This window comes from Seriola aureovittata, chromosome 2 (genome assembly GCF_021018895.1).
Source record: "Seriola aureovittata isolate HTS-2021-v1 ecotype China chromosome 2, ASM2101889v1, whole genome shotgun sequence".
In the NCBI taxonomy this organism is placed as follows: domain Eukaryota; kingdom Metazoa; phylum Chordata; class Actinopteri; order Carangiformes; family Carangidae; genus Seriola; species Seriola aureovittata.
Genome location: NC_079365.1, coordinates 21,090,039 through 21,109,939, shown reverse-complemented (window position 1 = coordinate 21,109,939; position 19,901 = coordinate 21,090,039). Strand labels below are relative to the sequence as shown.

The 19,901-nt window shown below is 41.0% G+C and overlaps 1 protein-coding gene across 1 annotated transcript; it reads right to left on the bottom strand.

Annotated features, from left to right (window-relative positions):
* Positions 1–1,036: 1,036 nt before the first annotated feature.
* Positions 1,037–19,050, bottom strand: ipo9 (importin 9). Its single transcript, XM_056389215.1, has 24 exons — positions 18,564–19,050; positions 15,290–15,351; positions 15,089–15,175; positions 14,775–14,976; positions 13,852–13,940; positions 13,578–13,664; positions 13,137–13,256; positions 12,680–12,780; positions 11,809–11,867; positions 11,478–11,629; positions 11,306–11,404; positions 10,930–11,036; positions 10,451–10,590; positions 9,958–10,120; positions 8,872–9,098; positions 8,399–8,547; positions 7,194–7,322; positions 6,298–6,573; positions 5,141–5,307; positions 4,445–4,578; positions 4,114–4,233; positions 3,682–3,795; positions 3,428–3,504; positions 1,037–1,912 (listed from the first exon to the last, which is right to left on the bottom strand). The coding sequence occupies exons 1-24, from the start codon at positions 18,721–18,723 to the stop codon at positions 1,802–1,804; spliced, it is 3,132 nt and encodes a 1,043-aa protein (XP_056245190.1). The 5' UTR covers positions 18,724–19,050; the 3' UTR covers positions 1,037–1,801.
* Between the last annotated feature and the right edge of the window lie 851 nt (positions 19,051–19,901).

Sequence of the window (19,901 nt, the reverse complement as noted above, 5' to 3'; positions counted from 1 at the left end):
TCATTTCATTAATCGTGAAAATAATTGATAGTTGCAGCTTTACTTTATACAGTCTATGGGTCTGATGTTGTTTATAGCAAATTAGGGTCAGGGTTATATTCAATGTAGGATTATCGAAAGGCAAAATGTGATACTTCTCAGGGGCCACAAAAGCGCCAGGTTTACTCTCATATTATTACCTATGAACATGTATTTTTTCACACTTAAGTAAAACCCTCTCAACTTTCCATGTCATCCTTTCATCTAACCACATTCTGAAAAACTTGATTTGCCAATTTCTTTTTATATCAAAATATCAATATGTGGAAATTTTAAAGCCCCAGTCATTGGCCCACTCAATCACCGTATCCAGACCTCTTTGAATTTGGTTGAAAATATGAGAGGTTCCTTCCTCGCTTCCAGATGGCTCCATCATCTGAAGATAATGAAAGACTACGTTCTTTTCCCACTTTGCTCAATATTTCATTTACTAAAATGTTAAAAAGGAAAGGGATAATAACACTCCCCTGGAGGTTGCCATCAGCCCTCAAGTTCCTCAGGTAGCTCACTTCCAACGCTCACCTGTCTTGACCTTGTAAAATAAATTCTGCTTTAATATTGAGAGTTGCTAGTTCTCTGAAGAATTACATACTTGATGTGATGAATCAAATCTCTTTCATTCATGACACATGGAGAAAAGACCATAGCATGGTTGTTGTCTGAAAGGACTTTCAGTGTCTTGCTTTATATACCATTAGGCAAATAAAAGAACAGTTGCCAACTCCTGACAAGAATGATTCAATCAGTCACACATTCAGGTGTTAATCATGCCTTCCACAGGACAATGGTCCTTTTATACTAACTCCCATTCTTCCTCCTATCCCAGCTTCATATATAGTGAAGAATTTAATAACTCTTCCTTTCACAGCATGTCATATGCTTTTTCAGTGTCAAGAACATACTGACTGTACAGCTTCTTTATTTGCTATATAAATAAAAAATAAAACACTATGACATATTTTTCTGAGGTCAGGGAGACAAGAAAGGAGTCTGGAACTCAATCTGGAAATGTTGTCCATTCAGGACTTTTATTTAGAAATTTCTTGATCCCAAATTTCAATGGGTACAAGGAAATGACAGGGCTGTGAATCACCATGGCAACAGTGTGAATTACCAAATACCCACCGTACCCCGGGACATGATAGCTGGTCTAAGAGCTTTTCATTTCCTGTCAGAAACAGTCAACGTTTTACGTTGGACTATAAGGCCGCCAACGTTTCTCTCCCTCTCCAAAGATCGGGATGTTTGTTTTTTGTTTTTTGTTTAACTTTCCTTCAATCAATGTAAAGTCTCTTGGAAGTGTTTTTCATGTTGCATTTCACTTTGTTTATACAGAAACACAAAAATAACAGGCTAAGTTACAAACAGGACATGGCAAAATAGTCCACTCATATTTCATGGTTCACCTGTCCGACTGTGAAGCCTCAAAGCTCTTTTTTCCAATCCTCTTGTCCAGTTTGAAATTACTCCAGAAAGGCGAGTCCTCTGACCTTCTGTGCAGTCTTTCACCTCTTCATCTTCCTCACTTTAACATCTGCAAAGTTCTTCATCCCAGCACAAGTGTGGAGAACTGAAGAGTTATGCGTAAGTGCACCCCGTCCTCTCCCTCTGCCAGGACCAACATCCCAAAATTTTTTCTTCTTTTCTTTTGCTAGGTTGTAAATTCATCATAAGAGCGTAAGTGATGGGGCAATTGAGGAGAGTTTCAGGGCATTGTAGATGGAACATGATGTCTTGGAGCGGCAGACAGATTGGGGTGGGGCTAGAGACCTATAGACTGCAGGGTTTGTCTCTCGGCGTTGTTGAGGTGACCTGAGAACATACTGTAACAGGGCTGCTGGGCGAACTGTGTCAGGAAGTCTGTCAGGTAAGCCTGGGAAAAGACACATTACACGGGTCAGGGGTTTTCACTTTGACACTTTGGAGGTTCATTGAATCGTTTATACTGTAGTGCTTCAAGAAAAATCAATTAAACATGTATATACACTCATCCAATACAGCTGCTCTGCCATCAAGTCTACCTTTCTGATGCCTATAATGTTCAGTTTTTATTGACACTCACAGGCGTGGTAAATAAATGAACAATGATGTCGTGATGCTCTTGTACTGGACTACATTCGATCAGATGTCCTTGTAATATTTAAATCCTAAGTAAAAAAACATTTAGTTTCCAACAACATCAACAAAAAGTGAACTTTATAAGCTTTGTAAAGGTAGAATTTATGACAGAGTTGTTGTGTTGGATTGCATTAGATTATACAGACGTACGTAATAAAGTGACCACTGAGTGTATATTTACATTACTAATACGCCCCAAGCTTTGCAATTTCTTTTGTTGTTTTTCTGTACGTTTTTCAGAGTTGCGCAAGGCTCCGCAAACTACACAAGGGCTCCGCCTCCCCCTTTTGTTAAAGCGGGTGTCAATGTATGCAACTTTGATGAGAGGATGAAGTGGAGCTTTGCTTCTGGTCACGAAAAGAAAAGAGAAAAGAAAAGAAAAACAGCCTGAAAGTGAATTGTGGGATTATTTTAATAAAATCAATGATCATGCTGCAGCCATAGTCTATAGGCTTATGTTTATATTGTAGAGCAAAAGCTGTCAGGTGTGACTGTGTGGCAAAAATCTGCATAGGCCCCAATCATAAAGGGAATCTCTAAAGAATTGCCCGATAAGCAGAATTGATAATGCCACTGGTATCAATAAAATCTAATCAAATCCCATCCCTATAATTAAGGCTCCTACGTTCTCTACTTGCAGTTTGTGCCTTGATATCTCTGGGAATCCATTCCCTCTCTTGCGGGCAGTGTTTACTCAATTGTCTTTTTGCTCCTAAGCTCTTTGACAGTTTACCTTTTGTTCACCAAGATATTTAGGAATGTCCTGGAAAATAATATTGCATGATTAAATAACAGTTGTTCATCAGCAGTTGGGATGGCAAGTTGCGTGCTTCAATGTAATAATCCGCCAAGGCGGGCACAATTGTACCCTAAAGCTCCATCATAATTGAAGCATCTTCTGATCTGATTTGACGTTCTAGAAGAGAAAGAACTCTTAGACCAGTGACGATGGTTGCGTCTTGCAGCAATGACAGGTTCTTCCCAGAGAGCCGACACGGTCACATTGAGAAGACCTTTCATGCGCTACAAAACTTATTAGTAATACTACAATATTAATGATAACAATCATCATTATAATTACTGAAAACAATCAGCAGCATGGTGTTATGATGGGAACAGTTACAGCTCACATACAGAGTATCCCTGCAGTGCCTGAACACAGATCCTCCAGACGGGCGAGAGTCTCCCGACTTATAAATCCACCTTTCTGTACCAACAATGGTCATATTTGAGATAAAGATGTGTGAAATCAAAAGTTTAGAGAATGTACCTGCAGATCAATCTGGTATATGGGGTCTTTCAAGGCATCTGGATCGTCCTCCTCATCATCCTCGTAATAATCATCATCTGCCAGAAAAATTAAAAAAGAAAAAAGAAATAAGAAAAGAAAAAACACAGGGATATGAGGAAAACAATGGTAACCTGAAACAAAGTATAAGAAACAAGGAAACAGGTATATATTCATGAAAGTTGAAATGAAAACAAAATACAGGAATAGCTGATGCGCAGGGGAGATACTCGTACCGTATTTGTTGGAGGCAATGAGATCAGAAAGCAGCTGCCCTGCAAGCCCTTCATCTTCCTCATCATCATCCTCCCCCTGTTCCTCCTCCTGCTCCTCCCACATGCCGCTGGAATCTGAAACAAGAAACAGCTGGTGACTCAAGTGTCTGCTGTCCTATTCTTTAGGTTGCAGACATGGGACTGAGCTTTTTTATTTATTTATTAATTTTTTTAATACAATTCAAAGTCATCTGCCAAATGTGACAAAATTCACTGCAACTATTTTCTAGCAAATCAGTTGCACCCTTTAATCACATCACCTGTAACTGTAAGAAATAGTCCCAGATGTGTCACAGAGAATCTGTCCCACTGCGGAAACATCTCAAGTCTGACTAACTGGAAAAACATCAGCTGAATGAGTGTAACGGAAGCATTTGTACTATTTGTCCTCACCTTGGCTCCAGTCTGCTGCGTTTGCCCTGCTGGCGTTCGCCTCCACTACTGTCGACAGCTCATTGATGATCAGTTTAAAGATCTTTACTAGCAAAGGAATGTTGGTCCACCGCTCTGGGTCTGTGGAGGAGACATCAAAGTGAACGTGGTAAACCTCCTAACATCACTCCGTGGATGTATTGGGATTGTTGAAACCGCTTTAAAAATATATTTATTAAGTATTCACAGTCATTTACACACGCAACTATCTCACCAGTCAGAAGCTGCGTTTTTACAATATAGAACGAAGTAGTCAAGTTAAGTAACAACTCAAGTTCGTTTGGTGCCTTACTTTTGGCAGATTTGGATCTTGTGCGGATGCCGTCATCTGGGCTGTAGATCTCCTCTCCCTTCACCACAATGTCCTGGAGACGTTTGTCGTCGGTGTTGAGGCCGTGCTGCAGCAGCTTACAGAGCGCCACCGTGCTACAGGGAAAAAAAAAAAAAAAAAAATCAGATCAAAAATTGAGAATCCTTGTATTACATCTCATTTGAGACATTTCAGTTGCAGCTCTGTTGAAGAGCTATACTAGAAGAAATTAATGATTAAAAACAAAAAAACAAAAACAAAACTGTGACAACCACAGTGCCATTAATGCAAAACACCTAAAACGCAGGCTTAACTAGTATTGTAGAGCCTCAGTTCCAGGAAAAGTAACAGCAGCAAATATAAAAATGTTGATGTCGCCATCTACAGGCACAGATAATAATAGTGGCTGCAACACTTGTGCCACCTGCGCACAATGAATGTTATGACTGTACATTTCTTTGTCTTTATAAATGCTGTTTTAATTTGTGTGTGGATACATTTCACTGGGTGCAAAGACCAAAAGAAGAAAAATGAATTAGTTGCAGTGTACAGCAAGTGTAACGAAGGTCACTTGACTATAGATTAAACCCATGTTAGTGAATTGTTTTCATTCTTAAATAAAAATTGGTAAAACTATCATATTTGAATAAGAAATTCTTAATGAAAATGTTGCCTCACCTGACTTTGCCCTCGTACTGTCCGTAGAAGAGGTGTTGTCTGCTCATCCACTCTGTCATGACAAACTCCAGGGCAGGTTTCCCCGTCGGTCCGGGCAGACTACATAAGAACTCCAACAGAGGCTCCAGCTGGGAGTGAACCAGGTGGGCAAACACCATGATCAGAGACTACAGAGAGGGAGAGGACGAGAGAAAAGGGCAGGGGGGGAGAAAAAGTGAGGGTTGGGGGTAACTGCACCTGTGGGAACTGTAACAGTAAAGTGTTGGCAGAAATAAATAACAAAATTAAGGCCAAGGGTCTCACCTATCATTCATTAGTGCTTTAACAATGGGGATGCTCATTTCTATGCATAGAATACAACTTAACCATTTCTTGTGCTTGAAAATGTGCTTAACACATTTTTAACCACTCCTGACCAGGCGTATCAACAAACACCAAGTGGAACACAGACATAATTGTGGACAAGCTGATTAAATTACACACAAGTATGACTACTGTTCGCCATGTAATAATGGATTATTATCGCTAACTATTGTTCCTTAAGATTTGCATCTTATTTGGATAATTTCTTTCAGAGTAATTGTCATATTTCATGCTGTTTCTCTAGAACTGCACACTGAGCACATGTGACTTTATATAATGAGATCCAGCTGATCTGCTAATTACATTCAATTGGAATTAGTCTGTATTAATAATGAACTGTTTCAGTATCACAAATCGTAATTGACAGGGATATTTGCAGTTATGCTTAAACTATTAAAAAGTACAACAATTAAAAAGGAAATTAAAACAAATTTGTATTCCTATGAATTGTTACTACTTAAAGAAGTAGTAATGTGCCCAGTGTTCTGCAAATCTTAATTTGACCATCATGTAACTGGAATGATCTGCCAATCACCCATATTGTCTGTATCTTTATTTATCTTTGGATAAGCCACTTGTGGAAGTGTCAAATAAAGAACGGCTTAGCTTAACAGATTTTCATTAATTACTGTAGTGATCTGGGGTTCTCAGCTATGACATGTTATTAGAGCATAGTTTTTTTCTCTCTCTCACATGACAAATGAGGCCCCAGGTTGGCCACTCAAGTAATTTACAACCAAATCGTATTTACATAATCACATGACCTGTAATAGTTTGCATCCTCCCCTTCCTACCTGCATGACACTCAGAGTCTCAGCTTGCTGCATCTTGCTCAGAATGGCTCGGAGGATCTGGTCCAGCTGTTCCCCAAGCTCGGTTCCCGCCCGAGAGATCAGAGTGGACACCAACCTGCCCACGAAGGCAGCCGTGAACTCAGAGGTCCGGGGGTCCAGCAGCTGGTTGACTACCTGCATGACGTACCAGAGGCCGCTGTTCCCCTGCTCGTCCCTCCACTGGGCGACCTGCTCCAGGGCGACAGAGACGTACGCCCGCAGGCACTCGCCACCGTTCTGGAGAGGGGAAGACAGTGATGAGAGAGTGGGAGTAAAAGGAGAGTGAGAGGAGTGTAGCATTAAAGGCAGAGGTGATGCAGATCATAGATGTTGGACTTTGCAATGTTTGCTCTTTATATTTTTATATTCTTTTAAACAGGACCTCTACTTAAACAAGTAGAGGTCTTTACAGGGTCATCGGGTCCAACTTCTATTCAGTAAAATCTGGGTCAATATCTCCCACACCTGATATTGTATCATGCTGCTGCCAGTGTTTGTGTTCTCTCTCTGTTCGGGGAGATCACATTTTGGATCATCTCAAATTATCCTCTGATCTACTCAGGTTGAGTCTGGCTGTGTCTTTTTTTATGAAAATGAATTCAGTCGGGTTCAGGTGGGTTTTCCACAGCCACATTTTGGATTGGGTCCAAAACCAGTGAAGACCTCAGATAAAAATAAATGTGGAGACAGTAAGTTTAATGAATTGGGGTATTATTATTATTATTATTATTATATAAGTGGCTCATGAGAGTTGGTGGACAACATCATCATTCTCCTCATTCTCCTACTGTATTCAATGTGTTCATGTGCAAATGCAATAAAGGTGAGGTTGAATAAAACAAAAAACCTGGGTTCACCTGCATAATCGTGTTGTCGTCAGTACGTAAGGTGCACTGTGCCACCACAGGGAACGCCTGGCACACCAGCATCTCCGACAGAGGGGCTTTGGTGTTGCGCACAACTGTGGTCAGGATGTCTATGGACGTCTGTGGTACAGAAGGAAGGGACAATGCAGAGCTAATTATTTGGGCTTGGTCCTGTAACATTTTCAGACATGTCCCATCCAGACAAACTGAGGTTTCAGATGAACAATGTCAATGAGCAGAGTCGTTTACTATTAGAAGGAAAAAAAAAGGGGAACGGTGAGGAGGAAATTGGGAACGCATCAATTCCAGTTTTTGCGTGGTTGATTGCTGATCTGAGTTCTGACTGAGAATGATTTAGTCAGATTATTGTTAACAATAGAATATATTGTTGTATTGTTGCATGAGCAAGTGCAAAAGAAGCATAAATGATAAAATTACAGTATAAATTACAGGTTTATATCTACACAGTAATTACATTTGTCTTTTGCTCTGGGCTTGATGACTGAGGTGACTGCTTACACACTGTGACTTGTGGAACATGACCAGTTTGTCATTTCAGCAGCACACACCCTGCCCTGTGTCCAGTCTATTAAACTATCTACACACTGTAAAGTTTGAAATGAACTGAGTGTGTGTGCCAGATGGAAGACATGCCCACACTATAAACTGTCTGCCAACAGCTGCAAATTAGGATTCATTTTTTTTTTTTGGTGCATTATGAGAGGAGATCAATGGTTATTTGTGGAGACACTGTCAGGAGTGCAACAAAGATATGAAGCTGGACAAAGGACAACGGCAGCTGGTGGAGAAACAATAAATGAGAACAATTTGTCATTCATTGTCTGGTAACAATGAATATTCGCTGCAAATTTAATTGAAATCTGACCATTCGCTTTTGAGAAGCTTGGTTATGCACCAAAGTGTTGGTCAAGGGAAAATGTTTTACCTGATAATGGCACAAAACAGAGGGCCACAGGGGCCTCTCGGTCGCCATTATTTGACATACAAAAATCATGGCAATCTTGCCAGTTGTTGTTGTTGTATCTTGTTCTGGACCAAAGAGGGAGGACAGAATGAAATAACAACTGACTTTAGAATCATTAGGGCCTGGTGCTGGCGGGGAAACAAACATGGACACATTAATGTGCCTCCTACTTGTCTTTTAGAAAACCTTGGTGTCTCTTTGCACCACTTACAGCACAGAGTCCAGAGGGGATCTTGTCGGGGGGAGCCTGCATGATGCTGACCAGTGTGGGGATAAGACGCATCTGCATGGGGCCCTGGCAGCCTTCGATCTGTGCCAGTTCCTTAAAGATGTCCTGAGCCAGTGACGCCACCACAGGGTCTGAGGAGAAGAGGGGGAGACACAGCCTGAGAAAAGATAAGAGACGAATCAAATCTACGCGTCTCTTAACTTAACATGTTGATGTCTTCTCTGAGAAACACTTTGTGATTGTTGCTTAAATAAGTTTTTTTCCCCTCCTCACTGCATCGAGCTAATCCATATCAACGTATTAGAGACAAACAGGGAAATGTCCCAGATCTTGCAAAATCTATCTTCTGTTTAACCATTAAAAGACAACAGATTTAGTAAGAGAGAAAAAAATATAAAAAGACAAGAGCACAAACAGCCTGGCAGAGGATGTGGTTAGAGGAGCTTTGTCAGTACCATTGTTATATTTAAGGAAAATAGCAATGGTGAGTGGGCAGATCTTGTTCTCGGCGCTGGTGGTGAAGGCCGGGTCGACGGTGCAGACGATGCACAGCGTCTCCATGACGAGCGTAAGCACCTCCGAGCTGAACTGGGCGGCCAGTTGGACCAGACCCTCGAGGATGCTGGGGAGGAAGGGCTGCAGGACATGGGTGCTCTCCGACAGCTTCAGCTGATCACAGTAGCTGCAGAATTGGAGAATGACATGGATACGTGGGTGTCTACAAGCATCCAGTATCTCCTTAATATTTTTACATGTTGATGATTGTTTAGTGAGCTTTTCAAAGTCTTGAAATGTTTACATGTTTTTCTGAGAAACAAAACATATTGAAACAAACTGACAGCTTTTTCCATAAGGTACAAGTGAGATTAAAAAATGTCAACCGTCTCCTCGAGATGCAGTAGCTACTATAAACAACATTAACATGTTCATAGATCTACACTTCGTATATAACCTTTGTATAAAGAAAACAAAAACATTAATATGTAGTTATCAGGGCGCCTCGTGGCTCACCTGGTAGAGTGCGTACCACATATGCTCAGTCCTAACCGCAGCGGCCATGGGTTCGAGTCCCATGGCCCTTTGCTGCATGTCATCCTCTCTCTCTCCCTGACTTTCCTGTCTATCTCTCACTGTCCTATCAGAACAAAGGCAAAAATGCCCAAAAAATAAAATAAAATAAATAAATATGTTGTAACTGTGCAGTATTTTTCAGCCTTAAACGTTCTTCAACATGCTCATTGACAGTTGGTGAGCAGTCATCGTCTATGGCAGCCCCACCCAACTTGAGATTTATCCAGATGTTAAAGCCGTGTGTGTGGAGCTGTAGTAATAGAGATATCTGGTATACAAACACGGATAAACATCTGCAAGAGACAGCTGTTATTTTCAGCAGACAAAATCAACAGTTGCCAGCTAAAATGACAAATGACGAGTCTGCTGTGAGATGAAGATGTTCGCACTGACTGTGTTAGATTACAAAAATATTACCACAGCACAGTTTAACAACTAAAAAGAGTTAAAAAACCCCGAGATCTGCTCACCCCCAGATGGCCCTGACCGCGGAGATGCGGACGGAGGGCGGTTGGCTGTCGTGGAGCCCACTGACGGTGGCCTGGAGGAACTGCTGGATGAGCTCAGGAGACATGGCTGCTGTGAAACGACTGGCCGCCCACAGAGCCCGGCCGAGGAGGAACGGAGACGCCGCTGGTCAAGAGAAAGGAAAAAAGAAAAAAACCACAACAAGAGACAGCAGTGAAAAGAGAAGCCAAACAAGAAACAAGAAAAACAGTTTTGCAACAATTCTATCACTTTTATTTGCAATTTTACATTGTAAGAATGTGGTCTTTATGAGGAACTGTGGCACTTACAGGGGCAAGAAACAAACACTTATGTTAAGTTCCTCAAAAATCATCATCAGTTTTGAGAGAATCCTCATAACCTTCACAAAGTCAGCACTTGTGGTAGATTTTAGAGGTCTTCCTGTTATGTTGGCGATCACTTCTATAAATCTCCAAAGGTCAGTGTCAGGCTCACCTGCCAGGTTGAGGTCAGCGAGGATAACACTGGCCAGGAAACCATGCATGTCAAACTGGATACGACCGTTCTTCACGTTCTCTGTGATGATGGTTTTGACTGAACCGAGAGCCAACATGCAAGCCTCATGGATCTTCCACCTAGTTTAAAAAAAAGTAACAACAAAACTACTACTGACTTAAAAGCACAGGTGGAATCAAACTGTGAACTGCCTGTCATCAAGTTCATAGAATTAACATTAATTAATGGCAGCTTATATGATGTACCGCCAGCAATGTTTCTTTCATTTCAACAGGCCCGGTACGTCTCTACATGTCATGCTTGGCAGCTCCAGGGTTTTTTTTTTCCTCATTTACCCATTGTCGTCAATCAGCAGGAATGTGGCTCAGATCCAGCAAAGCTTTAAGACCAGACACTGGGATGTTTTCATATAAAGACAGAGAGTAAGAGAGAAGTGTTAGTGTAGAGTCGCTCCTCACCAGTGCTCATTGCCACTGTTTTTGGCCTGTTCTGCCTCCTGGAGGTGTCTGGTCGCCGCCGCTGCCAACGCCGCTGCGCTCTCATTCTGAAACTCTGCAGCAACAGCCTGAAAGCACAGGTCAAAGATTACCATCATTATACACACACTGTCAGGGCGGAGCAGACGCCGCAAAGTGAGCAAAGAGTTGCCATGAAACCACTGCACTTAGGAACTTAGGAAAGCCGGGCATTGCTCAGTCCCCATGCTTTAACACAGAGTTATTTCAATTTGAGCTTTAAATAGCCACATTTTGTCCATCGCATATTCATGCAGCATTGTCCTATGTTTAAAGTAACAGTTGTATTTTTTTTTTTTTTTTTTTAACAGTATCTCACCAGCAGCAGGTCCTGCGCAGAGATCCTGACAGAGTACGAGAAAGTGTCATCATCCTCATCCTCTACAAACTGCTGGGGGTTAGCCGTCCACACTTTGATCTAAAGAAACAACAGTGCAAAACAATCAGGCCTCACACCAGTGTTTCAACATAAATACAAATGCTGTACTCACCTGGTCCTCAGTGATCTGCATGTACAGGATGATGTAGTAGATGAGTTCGGGCAGGGCTTTCTTCACTGTGCTCTTGAACTTGTTGTTCTCCAGCAGCGTGTGAACAAACTCAAAGATGCTGAACACAAGATTTTCAAAACCCAGGACCTCACCTGTAAAAAAAAAACAAAAACAAAAAAAAAACAAAACAATCAACACCAGAAGACAGTTGAGAAGTGTCCCTACAACAAACTCAGTACATCATCACTTCTGTCAAACTTGCTAGCCCTTGTTACGTGCAGCAGCAGATGTAGAAACAAAAAAAGGGAGGGATGATGTGAATTCTGCTCACCGTCCGAGTCTACCGGGTCATCTACTTCCTCCGTGTAGTTGACTTCTGTTCTTACATAAGTGAACATCTGGTTAAGGAATACTCAGTTAAACACTTGGACTGCTTCATGTCCCGCCATTCTTGTCATCAAGAATGATAACAGAAGTAAAAACAAAAAAAAACTCTAATCTCATTAATATGCAAAAGTTTCCATTTGAATCAATATACGAATTTGAACTTGTTGTTTGAAAGTGTTTAGGAGTGACCACAATTTCTGGGAAATCAGTTTCCCTCCATTAATATGTAAATTTATGCAGAAAGGTGCTTCAAAAATGTGGGCTGCTTTCTGTGTAGGTATGAATTTTCTACTATATATCGTTCTTGAGTTATCACGTTCACAAGAACATTATCTAAAGAGTCACACACTCCAGCAAGATGACATAATGTCCTGCCATGGTACGGAAAAACTTCAGGCTTTTTCTTCTTATCCTTATGCAATCTATCAGATGAAAATGTTCGCACAATTTATATCGGGAAGCAGATTTTATTCTCTGAATACAATACATTACTTTCCACGGCCCATTGCAACACTGTCTTTCTCTAAACATGTGAAAGTGTTTTGATTTTGCTGACCAAGCAGGTGACTTCCATGTAACTGCTGCAGTGAAGTGGATTAGTGGTTGAGAGAGGATGCTCTGTAACCACAAGAACACAAGTACAAACCACAACAAGTGTTGAACAGCTCTTTGGGAAAAGCATAAAAGGGAAGTCAATCCTCCAGTTAAATTATGTTCTTTCAGCCCAAAAATGGAAGCAACAATGTTTTCAGCACACAGCGATGATTAACCCAGCATGGAACTAGCTAATACACAGTTGGCTTTGTAAAGGATATAAAGCTGCACTTTCAGTCAGTGTGTTCCACACAATGGGTAATATCTGCTGCATGGACGACACCATGGGTTTGGGGAAGTTCTTTACCAACGCTGTCACTGCCTGGGAGAGGAAGAACAAATGAAGATTTAAAGTCTTATTTTAGCTACAACACATTTTCCTTTTTAGCACAAATTACAATTTGCTTCCCAGGTGCTTATTTCTTGAAAGGATATGTCTACTACCACCAGTTGTAAACCTTAACTACTATAACACTACAGCTCATACAAATTAGACACAATCAGTTCAATGACTAACAAATTTACAAAGTCGTATTTCGTGCATTTATATTTGAACAAAGGTTTACTTTCCAGTCAGATTCTGAAAAACAAAACTGCAGCAATTCATTAGATGCTAAATATACAAGTTTCTACTGACAAGAAACTCTTCATGACCCTTTGGCCTATACAGTCTCTCACCTTGAGGACTTCCATCTTAAGACCGCTGTCAGACGAGGGTCCATCAGGCATCTGCAGAGCCTGCACAAATGCCTCCGTGAACTGCTGCACCACAGGGAAGATCAACGCTTTGGCTGCACCCTAAACCAACACCCACGAGGTACAGTTACATTAATTGCAGAGCATTGACAAGTTACTCATCCATGTCACTTCCTTTACACAAATATAAATGTGATTCTGAAACAAATCTAAAAACACTCTATCATCTGTTGTCATTTTTTGGAAAGGTATCGCTTAACATAATTTATCAGCTGCAAATCAACAGGATGAACCATGGTAAAAGAAGTTCAATCAAAGGAAAAAATGTTCCATTGTACAATTAATCCAGACTAAATCTATTATATAATTATACCTAATGTATCTAAAAGAGAAGTATCACACGTCTTGCTGTGGTTGTCTCACCTTTTCAAGCTCTTCAATAGCACAGATGAGGTTGGCACAGGTGGTGAATATCTCCACTGCTCTGGAGCGGGTACGAATACTGTAAATCTGCGACAGTTAGAGAACATTAAAATTAACCCAAAGTTCATGTTCACCAGGACAAAGAATAAACTGCAGTTCTCTGCTTTTGCTCTCTGATCCATGTCACCTTGTATTCTTTTTAAATCACAAATAGCATGCCGCAACATATCGTTACACCTTCAGTGACGAGAGAAGGTAAGAGCTGTAGCAGTACCTCGGCCATGGTGAAAATCTTGTACATTTCAGGTAGGATGACTGGAGCCACCAGCGGCATCTGTGTATCTGTCACCTCCCGAGTAAACTCTGGAAATGTGAGACAAACAGTTACATACATACACAAAAGAAACCGAAAAAAAGTGTTTGTTTTCTCGGATTTTCCTTCTCCAAAGGGAGGATCCAAAGTGTTTGTCATCCTTGAAGGAGCAAAAAGTGAAACAAGAGAAAGAGAACATCTTTGCCCCAAAAAGTAAAGCGATGACAGTCAAAATGACAGTATGACTCCCAATCTAACATAAAACCCTTGAGTGACACATCTATTTGTGAAATACGATATAATAAATGGGGATGCACTGAACCCACTTTTTCTTTGGGTAAACATTACTGTATACCAATCCCATACCACTGGCTCCTTATTACTTTTCAATTTCAAATCCCTGTGTGAAACTGATTGGGATTCCTCTATGTGTAATTCACCATAAATTCAAAGTCACTTAACTGTAAGCATAGATATAAATACACCAACATTGTTTTTGGGCTGTAAAAAATTGTATCATATTGGACTAGAAAGTTTTATTCAATTTTATAACAAGAGATTATTAGATTAGATTAAATGGCATTAGATAACACTAGATCTGACATATCATATCAGTGCATCAGTAATGAATGCAGCACATTGCAATTAACTCAAATCAAGTTTCAATGTGATAGAGATAGATATAAATGTGTGGATGCTTACATGTAAACAAATAGGTCATATAAATTGAAAATATTTCTGAAAAAAAGTATAATATATAATAATACAACAATATTAACACTGCTTCTGCCCTCAGGAAAAAATCACCTGGTATCACAGCTGCATCTTAAAAACATCCTACTCGGAAAATCTGTATGTTAGTGTATGTGGAGCTTATTACACACCTGTGAGGACCCTCATGGCCCCGTGCACAGCATTGACATCTCCGCTGACCAGCATCTCCATCAGCAGGGTGAAGAGCTGCGGCCAGGCTTCAGGCCAGTCCCAGTGGGCGATGGCCGACACGGCGTATGCAACACTGGAGCGGACTTTGCTGATCGACTCCCGCAGACCGCCTGGCAGCAGCTCCCTGATGGCAGCTTTAGCCTGGAGGAACACGGCAGGGGTTTGACAAAGTGTGGCTCAAAGATACCCTCGGGAAGAAATTTAAAATATAGAACAGACAGAAGAAATTCATCTAAGTTGAAGATTAGTTTACCTGATCTGTGGTTTCTGGAGGCCTGAATTTCTCAGATTGGGAACACCAGTGAGTCTCCACATACTGTTTCAGGATGACTGATGCTAACTGTAATAGTCACAGGCATAATTATGTAATCAGCAACTGCCTTTTTATATGTGTGTTTGTGTTGTCTGTCCCAAAGCTCCTCTAAAAAAGTTTTTGGGTTTTTTTTCAGCTCACCTGACGGATGGCAAGCGCTCCCTGAGGATCAACTGTGAGTTCTGCCAGGTGGACGCCAAACTCTACAACACAAAAGTATCAGCAGGGCAGACAAAAATTTAATTAATTAATGCAAACACAAATCAGATAGCTTTGAACATACAACTGGCTCAAAGCGTGGCCTACTGCAATAAGATGTAGGAAGAAATATCAAGTTAAGAAATGAAGGTAAAAAAACTCTTTTGAGGATTTTCAGACACTGATTAACAGAAAAAAATTTGTCTTAAAACAAATTTGATCCACACAAACTCAAAGCTGTAACTGCTGCCAAAGATGTCTCTGATAAAAGGTGACTTCAATCAAAACGATGATTCTGTGTTTTATAAAGGTAAGTCAGTAGTAGTATTTGATATAATTGTAGTTGTTTAGAACATTTGTGACATTAAAGAAGAAAGTATATGTGGGTGCTTTTTCATTTTTTCCCAGGAATCCAATTAGGACATCCCTATTTAATTCCTTGGAACTGAGATACTGACATTAAAAAACAACAAGACACTGTGTGATGCCAAGTGAAAAGCTACACCGAATTGGCTGAATTCTTACAAAGATGTGGGTCAATAAACAAACGTGACATTGCAAAACTTTTCAAATGTCCAGGTGTTATCAGGAGCCTGGGTACCACCACAACTGTCAAGATTTGCTTATTTAGGTTATCAGTGGTGTAAAAATCAAGTAACTGTACGGCTGCTAACAACAGCCTGGTTTGAACCTGGCCTGGCAGGCATGCAGAGAGTGAGAGATAAAAACAGAGTTCAGATTCAGCATCAACCTCAGCTCTGAACCAGCTCAGTCCCTCTCACTGGGTTTTAGTAAGAGTGACATCAGGCGCCAGAAGACAATGTTAATGCTGACAATCCTGCAGAGCGGCTGCCTTAGAGAGGGGCCAGCTGAAAGGGTCAGCCTCGCTGCGACGCTGCAGTACGGTCGACAGACAGTCTGCACAATTAGCCTTTCACCATGGGCATGAGGATCGCTGGACAGACAATGGGAAGTCTAGTGGAGTATAAGCTACAGCCACTAGGTAGTGTATCCATCTGTCACGTTTTAGTCCTTTAGCAAAATAAAAAGGCAGTGGTTTTTTATGGGCATTATTTCCCCTGTACACCAACCGTCACCAGTTACTCACATGGGGTATACTGCCAATTTCAATATCCAAGTCCATTAGGTATTTTGAGACCTTTAATGATAATATTTTAATTCATTCATAAATTGCAAAAGAAAGCAGACAGATTCTGTTGCTGCAAAATAAAAACTGGATATTCAGCTGTTTATCTGCCTACCAGAGGACAGAGTGCTGAACTGGTTTAATTTCTCAATAGAAGAAATCTCATAACTTTAGACTCATTTTAGGGCTTTCAGACACCTTCATAACTCTTTCACTGTTTTTTATACAATTATATTTTATTATCAGGTTGTAGCCAAAATACGTATACGGACACCTCTGTCCACATACACCAACTGTCACTGACTGCCACCTCTTGTCCACATACTTTAGTGTACTTTATTTCACACACAATGGTAATTTAGACAAAAGGTGTGCTTTTAACTTTGTGGCAGTGGTTTAGGGAAGATCTTTTTCTGGTCTAACATTTTGATGCTCCTGTGCACCAAGCTACTGAAGACCTTCATAATACTTTCACTGTTTTTAAGTAATTATAAAACAGATACTCTTGCTTGTAAAGAGGCTTGAAAATTTATTTTAACCCAATCAGCACAACTTGGAGGATTGCAGGAGCTCTTTTGGGTCTTTACTGCAGTGATGTACATAAACAGATAATGGTACTATACAATGTAAGAATGCTTTATATTCTGTAGTGTATAGCTTGTAAAATCTACATAATGTCTGAGAGTCTCTCAGGGTACTTTTGGTTTGCCCTCCAGTAACAATAAAGAAAAAACTGATCAAAAAAAACTGTGTAGCGCAGTAGTGCTCTTTGTCTTTCTTTCTCTTGTGTGCATCCCAATGGTGCTGATGATTAGGGCTGAGACTAATTATCATTTTCAAGATCCTTTAACGCTTCACTTATTTTCTCTATTAATAATTTCATCTAATGTCTGAAATTAGTGAAAAAGCCTGTTAGACTTTCTCAGAGTCCAAAGTAATGATTTTAGATGGCTTGTTTTGTCTGAACAACGACAAAAACCCCCAAATATCCAATCCAATGAACTATCATATGACAAAAACAAAACTTTCTCACATTTGAGAGGCTGAGGCCAGAGAATGTTTGCCATTTTTGCTTATACAAGGGTTATTATTCAATTATCAAAATAGTTTCCTATTATCTTCCTGTAGATCAACCTCTAAATCAATCAACTAATGACTAATTGTTGCAACTCCAATGATGATGGAGGAAGCTGGCAGCTTGTTAGGCGGGATCCGAGGAAGAAGCCCCTGGAAGGCATCTTCGCGGGAAAATCTATCATCGGACATTATACGGTTGCCATAGCGACCGTGGAAATTAATAAGAATCGCTTTGGGTTTAAGGTTACATTTGGGACCACTGGAAGTTGTTCAATATCTCATTTCCTGTCGCTCTAAATGATGTATTAACGGTTGGGGTGGCTACTGGCTGAGGACAGTGCAGGAGCTGCTGCTGTCATTCCTGCATTTCAAGTGACGTTATTTCTTTCTAATGTGCTCGAGACTAGAATGGTGCGTGCGTTGCTATAGTTTCAGAATTATGGCCACATATCCCCACGAATAACGGACCCGAAATCGTAACTTACTAAGTCACATACACGTTTTTATTGAGTCGGAAGAATAAACCGGTGTCCACCCTGTTGCTGTGCTGTTGAGGCCGGGGTCCACACAGTCCCCATGTGCCTTAATATAACTTACTCACTAGCTAATGAATACCCATGTGACACGGCTACCTGCGACCTGTCCGATCACGTCGGGCTGAGGAAGGCAAGGAGACCACCTCAGACCCTGGGTAAGAACAGCACGTTTTAATGAGTTTTCAGGTTAACTTAGTCATCACTAACTTCTGAAAATACGGCCTAACGTTAGCTATTGGGAGCCGGGGCAGTCCCCTGGCTAATGTTAACGTTTTGACTGTTAGCTATTTCTCAGCCTGGCCGACACATTCAAAATAAGCAACAATAAAGGCAGCAGACAGCTGTCCGCTTGGCGCTTGTGTCTACAGAGGCCCACGCCGTTAATGAGTGAGAACACCGGGTAGCTAACCACCGTTAACTCCCTCAAACTACCGTTTAGAAACTGGCTACCACTCACCCTCTGTCACTTCCAGCACTTTGATCTGCTCCTCCGCGGCGGCGCGCACTTCTTGAACCGGGGACAGGATGGCCGTCAGCGTCTCGATCAGAGCCTCTTTTAATCCCTGCTGGACCGGGCCGGCCGCCGAACCGGACCGCGCAGTACCCGCCGCACTCATGCCTGCTGTGTTTTCACCCGCAGCCCGCTACAGAGTTAGTCCACCACCACCAGCAGCCGGGGAGGAGCAGAGAGCAGAGGGGAAGCGCGCCAATGCATGGAAACGTGGAGGCGGGGTTTTGCGGGAGGAAGCACATTTTGTCGTCCGGTTCGGCCCACGTGTTTTTTCTTTTTAGTTTGTCTTTGTTTTTTAAACTTTGTCTCCCTCTTGTGGAGCGGGGGAAAAGCATGTCTTTCACTGTAGTCTGAACCTTTACCGTCATACTAATTGAGTTTTATAAAGTTTTTCAAATGACGCAACACTCAAACTGAGATTGAAAATTGAAAACTTCAAAGAGACCACAGTAAATCAGATTATGATTTTCAAAGTAAAACATTTAAATGCTATAAATGCAGTGTTGTTTAAACTTCAACATCAAGTATGCCATGGTGGTTAAATTTAAAATGACGTATTCACCTGCCTGTAAAATCCACGTCTTTATGGACATTATTTGCTTCCATACCTAATAAAGTTATAAATAAAATACCAAGAAAGTGGATGATACTGCCACAGAGGATATCATGCATGCAGCAATTTGTGGCTAAAACCTTAAAAGCTGTAAGAGACACATTGTTTTGAGTTCGAGTGAAAGGCTAGCAAAACATTATTCTGAATTCTTATAAAAAAGGGCTTATAATAAATGTATAGTATACACATTCAGCTGTGTAAAGACAATAGAGAGATAAATCTGCTGCTGCATTGCTCTCTGTGGTTTAAAACGTAAAGGCATGAGTGCGGACATTACACTTTTGTTTACTTGTGTTGTTTTTCATGGTTTGGTCTGAGGATTTCCATTATGAGAAATCCTTATGCGACCACACAAAAGTGTGTCTCTAACTTTGTAGCATCAGTTTGGGGAAGCATTTCCTGGTTTAACATGATGAGGCCTAACCTCAACCCAATCCAACACATTTGGGATGATCCAGAACAAAGTCTACGAGCTGGGTCTTATCATCTGACATCAATGTCTGACCTCAATGATGCTTTTGTAGCCAAATGGGAGACAGGTCCTGCAGCCAGGTTCCAAAATTGTGTGGAAATCCTTCCCAGAAGAGTGGACACTGTTATAGCAGCATATTTGTGCCTATGTTGTGGGAATGAGGTGTTCAACAATCACATATAGATGTAATACTCAGGTG